General features: G+C 39.4%; 1 protein-coding gene across 1 annotated transcript in view; it reads right to left on the bottom strand.

Annotated features, from left to right (window-relative positions):
- Positions 1-663: 663 nt before the first annotated feature.
- The window catches only part of LOC309562246 (uncharacterized protein), a gene marked incomplete at its 3' end in the record, with an annotated part of 55,214 nt that continues 49,613 nt past the window's right edge, over positions 664-6,264 (bottom strand). The window contains exon 9 of the mRNA XM_082266366.1: positions 664-1,758. Coding sequence (XP_082122492.1) covers positions 664-1,758 — 1,095 coding nt within the window. The remainder of the gene's footprint in view (positions 1,759-6,264) is intronic.

The raw sequence follows: 6,264 nt of genomic DNA, 5'->3' as shown, positions 1-6,264 counted from the left end.
TCACTGATGCCCAAAAAAATGTCAGTGTCAGAATGTATGCTGCAATATCGCAGTCCCACTATAAGTCACTAATTTCCGCCATTGCTAGTACAAAAAAAAAAATTGCATAGTTTGTAGACGCTATAACAAACCAGTCAATATACACTTATTCAGATTTCTTTTTTATTTTTAACAAAAAATATGTAGTAGAATACATATTGGCCTAAATTTATGAAGACATTTGATTTTTTACAATGTTTGTTATTGGATATGTTTCATAGCAAAAAGTAAAAAATATAGTTTTTTTTTTTAAATTGTTGGTCTTTTTTTGTTTATAGTGCAAAAAATAAAAACTGCAGACCCTCAAAAGAAATCTCTCTTTGTGGGGGAAAAAGGGACATACATTTTATTTGGGTACAGTGCTGTCAGTTAAATTAACGCAGTGCCATATCTCAAAAAATGGCCTGGTTAAATCTTCCGGAGGTCAAGTGGTTAATACAACTTGGTCACCAGCCCATCGTCAAGCTGCGATTAGAAACTCTACAAAAATATATATTAAAGCTTTTATATTTTCCTGCATTTTTAATTGTTTCATTACTGATACAAACTTGGATACCTTTAAAAAAAATAAAGTAATAATTATTTTGATGCAAACAAAAATCTGGAAAAATCTGATAGAAACATTTATTCGGAAGTATCTGTTTGTGCCGTTGGGATGCTGATAACTGGGATTGTAGTATGAGGGGCTGTAAAGGTACCAGATTTTTTTGTTTGCTCTTTGCCAAATTCATGGACAGGACTTTTCATTTCAGGATTCCCAAGCATTGGAGATGACCATGATGAATTTATGACGTGTGAACTCACGTTGTCACCTTGTTGTGTTCTGTTGTCTTGTCTGGGAGAAGACGTTATCTTCTCTGCTTGGTGAGTCTGGATTTTGACTCCCTGTGGATGTATTTCCGCTGGCAGGGAACTTTGTCTTCCTTTTCTGGCCTCCAATACCAGGGGTCTCGTGGTAAGAGTGTTGGGAGAATTATCACGTCTTCTCCCAGATCTTGGAAAATGTTTCATAAGGTGAGACTCTACAGCTGGAAATAAACTGCCAATCTCTGAAGAGCCTTGTTGGTGTCCTGGTGGCGATAGAGGTTTTGAGATAGTTATGTAGCTCCATCTTTGCATTTCCACCACACTGTTCGGCCTTGGCATGGATGATCTTGCACTGCTTGAACCAGAAGGCTTTGAGACTTGCTGTGGCCTGGAATGGGAACCTCGGTCATAGTCTACTGTCTTCTTGGGGTTGACTCCATTTATGACTGTTCCCAGCTGACTAAGCTGAGCCCTTTCCTCCCAAGCCAGGCCAGGTTTTGGGCATTGTTTGCTTTCCTGCCAAATCTTTTTGACTTCTCTATACCTGAACTGTCTGTCTGTAGGCTCTTTCTCTTCCCTCACTAACTCAGCCTTCTGTTTTGTCCCATCTGAAGATAAAAATTGTATATTAAACTTCACATTAGCCGACAATGACCTTTTAACGGTTTTGTTCTTTAAAGTGGAAGAGGGTGACTTAGTTTGTCTATTAGTCATTAGGTCCTTGGAGTAGTTCGTATTGTCCTGAGTAACTGAACTCGTTCCCGTTGTAGGCCTTACACTATCTGCTGGCCATTGGCTGCTGAAGAAATGGATTTGCTTTGCAGGAACAAGCTTTTGTAAGTCAGACACTGTACTGAAGAAGACAAACATGTTTTCCTTCTGGTATGTTTCTGGCTTTGTGTCAATTGCAGTCTGGAAAATAAGGATATACGTAAATAAAAGTATGATTTCAGTGAGCATTTAACAACCTCAATATCAGGCCAATTCTGACACTTCTCTCATACATGTGAATATTTGCATTTTTTTGTTTTGCTAGAAAATTACTTAGACCCCCAAACTATCTATTTCTAAGCAGAAGCCCTAGAGAATCAAATGGGGTTTTGCAATTTTTTTATGTCACACGGTATTTGTGCAGTGGCTTTTTCAAACGCAAATTTTTGGGAAAAAATGCACATTAATGAATTCTAATGTACAAAAACACAATATAATAGCCATTTTTTTTTTATAAACTATAAAAAGATGATTTTCCACTGAATAAATAGATACCAAACACCCGTTGAATAGCGACAAACTACAGTACTTAAAAATCTCCATAGTTGAAACTTTTAGACCCCAGATCTCTCATCTGCCCTTAAAAGCATCTGGTCAAACTGAGATGAGCTTGATCAGATCCTGTTAAGCTGGTAATGGTTTGAAAACCTCAAACCAAAACTGGAAAAATATCCTGGTCGTTTCCAGTTTCATAGACCATAAAGATGATTGAGGAAGTTTTGGTCCTCCTTCATCTCTATGGTCAGCCGGTGGCTTCAGTCTCTGGCTTCCTGGTGGAATGGGAGAGCCCAGAAAGGCAGCGGAAGGTGGTGGGGACCCTTTCCACCACATGTAAAAGCAATTAGATTGCTTTTACATGATTCAGCATTACCGGCTGAAAAGATTGATACTGATGTCATGACTGCAGCTGCAGCCATTGCCCTGGTATAATCACTTCAACCCGAGGGCGTATGGGTACGTCCTACAGGAGGGAAATGGTTTAAGCTGAATTCCAAGTATGGTTTTTATTACATGGTTACATTGGATAAGTAGCATTGGTTACATTGAAGCATTGTAAGTATACATATTCCATACCTATGGGACTGCTGTGGAAGCAGAGAATCACAATATACTCATTGCTTTTACAGTGTTCAACATTACTTTCCAGGTCCAATACTGAGCATCCGCTCTTTTGTATAGTGAACAAGGGTTGTTGCTCACTCAGCATGGCTGCCATTCACAGAACACTGTTTATTTTCAATGATAATAAGGCGTTCTCTGATTGGTTAGGTGGAGAGGTAGGGTGCTGACATCATGATCCCCACCTTGTCAAGTCAGAGAATGCCTTGTATTTATTGAAAAAACACAAGGTTTTCTGTGAATGGCAACCATGCTGAGTGTTTACTATGCAGAACAGCAACCAATCGGCACAGGACCTGGAAGACCACAGTAAACACTGAAGTGGCGGAAAATACAACAGTAATTCTCAGTTTCCACGGCGGTCCCACACCTATGAATTATTGCTATTACAGTCTGGAAAATAGTTATTTGATCCCCTGCAGATTTTGTAAGTTTGCCCACTTGAAATTAAGAAATGAAGGGTCTATATTTTTTTTTATCTTAGGTGTATTTTAAAGCATACAGACAGAATATCACAAATAAATCACATGATACAAATGTTATAAATTGAGTTGCAGTTCAGTGAGTAAAATAAGTATTTGATCCCCAAGCAAAACATGACTTAGTACTTGGTGGAGAAACCCTTGTTGGCAAGCACAGAGGTAAGACAACGGCTTGGGGGTCACATGTATTGCACTCGGTACAAGATTAGAGATTTTTTTTGTATAAATTGTGGTGTCTCTTTTGCAGACTTTGGATAGAAGTAGCAGGTGCAGAAAAATTGGGCTTTGGGTGTTGGTGGTGCCTTTACACTGTAACCCTATGGAGATACTCTTGATTAATGCAAGAATTGCCTTGCTGTAAAGAATTGAAATGTGATGGCCCCGTCAAAAACAGTTGTGGAAAAATTGGTCTTTGGTGGTGCCTTCATCCCACAACCTTCTAGAGGCAGAATAACCTGCTCTGGCAGCTGCAGTGGACTGCGCACTAGTGTCAACTTGGGTCATAGAGGATGAGGATGGTTTAGTAAGCCAGTCCACCACCTCCCTTGCATGCTGTGGCGGGATAGCATGGGCAACATCACTAAACAGCGGAAATTATGCTTTGTCTGAGGACAGACCATGTCCACCTTTGCCTGTGGACACAGACACTGCTGGGCCCCTCATAGTGGCATGGGAACATCTGCCTCTCCTGGTTGGCCTTCCAGACATGATGACAGGGGAGGGGGGAGAGGATCTTATTACCCACATTTAATAGAAACTGGGAAATGTATGATTGTATGCACTTTATTGAATGAAAAGTGGTGTTTGGTGCACTTTAAATTGAGGACTGACGCTGACAGTAATGAAAAAACTATTAAAAATAAATAAATAAATAAAAGGGGAACACCAGCGTCACAGTCAGAAAACTCTGGCTGACAATTTAAAAAAAAGGGGGCAGGCAGGGGACAAAAAAAAAAAAAAACATGCAGCTACCAAAAAAATAAAGGTGTATAAAGCACTGTATATAGCACTAAAACACTGCACTACACTAACACTATACTGACAACACACTATACTGACACTATAATAGCACTACACTAACACTACACTCAGAGTCACAATCAGTGAACACATTAACTCGCTAGTAGCAAACTGAGCCCTGCTCTATCTATCTTCCACTCCAACAACGCACTGCAAAAGCTTCCCTTGGAAAGGATCCTTTTATAGTGTGGGGTGGGACTATAATCACTGAGCCGTGATTGGATAAAGTCATCATCACTTTGTCCAATCAGGGCTCTGACATTGCTCTGTGCCCTTATCAGTAAAGCGGTGCAACACTTCATCCAATTAGGGCCCTAGAATGCACTGTGCAGCACGCAGTGCATTGTGGGTCACTCGGCGAGCAAACAATCTGCCAAGCACCCCGAAAATGAAGGTGTTTGCTGAACAGGCTGAACTTTCGCTTGGCCCAAACCATTCGCCTAACACTCATGATAACTAATTACCAATAGGTGTGCAGTTAGCATCGCTCTGTGATATCCTATCAGTACCAGAATGCATACCTTTAGTCTGCACTTATATAAAAAAAATCAAAAAAGAGCTTTTAAACAAATACAAAAATGAAGGAACACTATCATCATTTAAATGTTACAAAGAATATAATAGAATATGTAAAAAGGAAATCAAGGATGCAAAAATTCTAAACGAACGACAGATTGCAAATAGTAGGACAAACCCCCAAAAATTCTTGAAATATATTAACAGTAAAAAAACTGAAGTTTGAGCATGTAGGCCCTTTACAAAATAATCTGGAGAGGGTGACTGGGGACAAAGAGAAGGCAAATTTATGAAATACTTTCTTCAGCTCTGTGTATACAAAGGAGCATGGGGGAGCTCATAACCATAACGGGGATGGTATTTACACAGCCCTAAATGATACATAATGGCTCAAAAGTGATATGGTCTAGAAATATTTAGACAGAATAAAGCACCTGAACCTGGATGGCATACACCCACGGATCCTAAAAGAATTGAGCTCTGTCATTTCAAAGCCATTGTTTCATTTTTATGGACTTTTTTATGGGACTTTTCATTTGACTAGAATAGTACCACTGGATTGGCGTAAGGCCAATGTGGTGCCTATATTTAAAAAGGGATCACAGTCTTTATCAAGTAACTATAGACCAGTTAGTTTAACTTCTAAAGTCGGGAAGATACTGGAGAGTTTAATAAAAGCCCACATAGATGAGTTCTTGCTGGAAAAAGTATTTTACATAACAGACAGCATGGATTCATGAAAGACAGAAGTTGTCAGACAAATCGGATTTCTATTTATGAGGAGGTAAGTAAAACCTTGGACAGAGGGATGGCTGTGGACGTAGTATACTTGGATTTTGCAAAAGCGTTTGACACAGTTCCCTACACACGGCTAATGTGTAAGGTAAAGTCTATAGGCTTGGAAAGATCAGTTTGTAAATGGATAGAAAACGAAATACAACTAAAAGTGTATTCAGAGAGTAGTGGTTAACGATTTTTATTCTGAATGGTCTAAGGTTATCAGTGGTGTACCCCAAGGTTCAGTGTTGGGACCCTTACTTTTTAATATCTTTATAAATGATATAGGGTCTGGGATTAAAAGTACCATTTCAGTCTTTGCAGATGACACCAAGCTTTGCAGTGAAATAAATTCCTTACAGGATGTCTCCAACTTACAAGTCGACCTCAATGCACTGTTTCATTGGGCAACTTTGTGGCAAATGAGGTTTAATGTTGATAATTGTAAAGTTATGCACTTGGGGGCTAAGAATATGTATGCATCATACATACTAGGGGGAGTGCAACTGGGGGAAGTGAATGGTGGAGAAGGATCTGGGTGTTCTGGTAGATCAAGCACTGCGCAAACTGTTGGTGCTATATAAATCCTATATAATAATAATAATAATAATAATAATCATAAGCTTATTAATAGCATGCAATGCCAAGCTGCGGTTTCCAAAGCAAGCAAAGTCCTTTCTTGTATTAACCGAGGCATGGACTCCAGAGAGAGATATAATTTTGCCCCTGTACA

This window comes from Pelophylax lessonae (assembly GCF_965119305.1).
Source record: "Pelophylax lessonae genome assembly, chromosome: 8".
NCBI classification, from domain to species: domain Eukaryota; kingdom Metazoa; phylum Chordata; class Amphibia; order Anura; family Ranidae; genus Pelophylax; species Pelophylax lessonae.
This window is presented reverse-complemented; position numbering and strand designations above follow the sequence as displayed.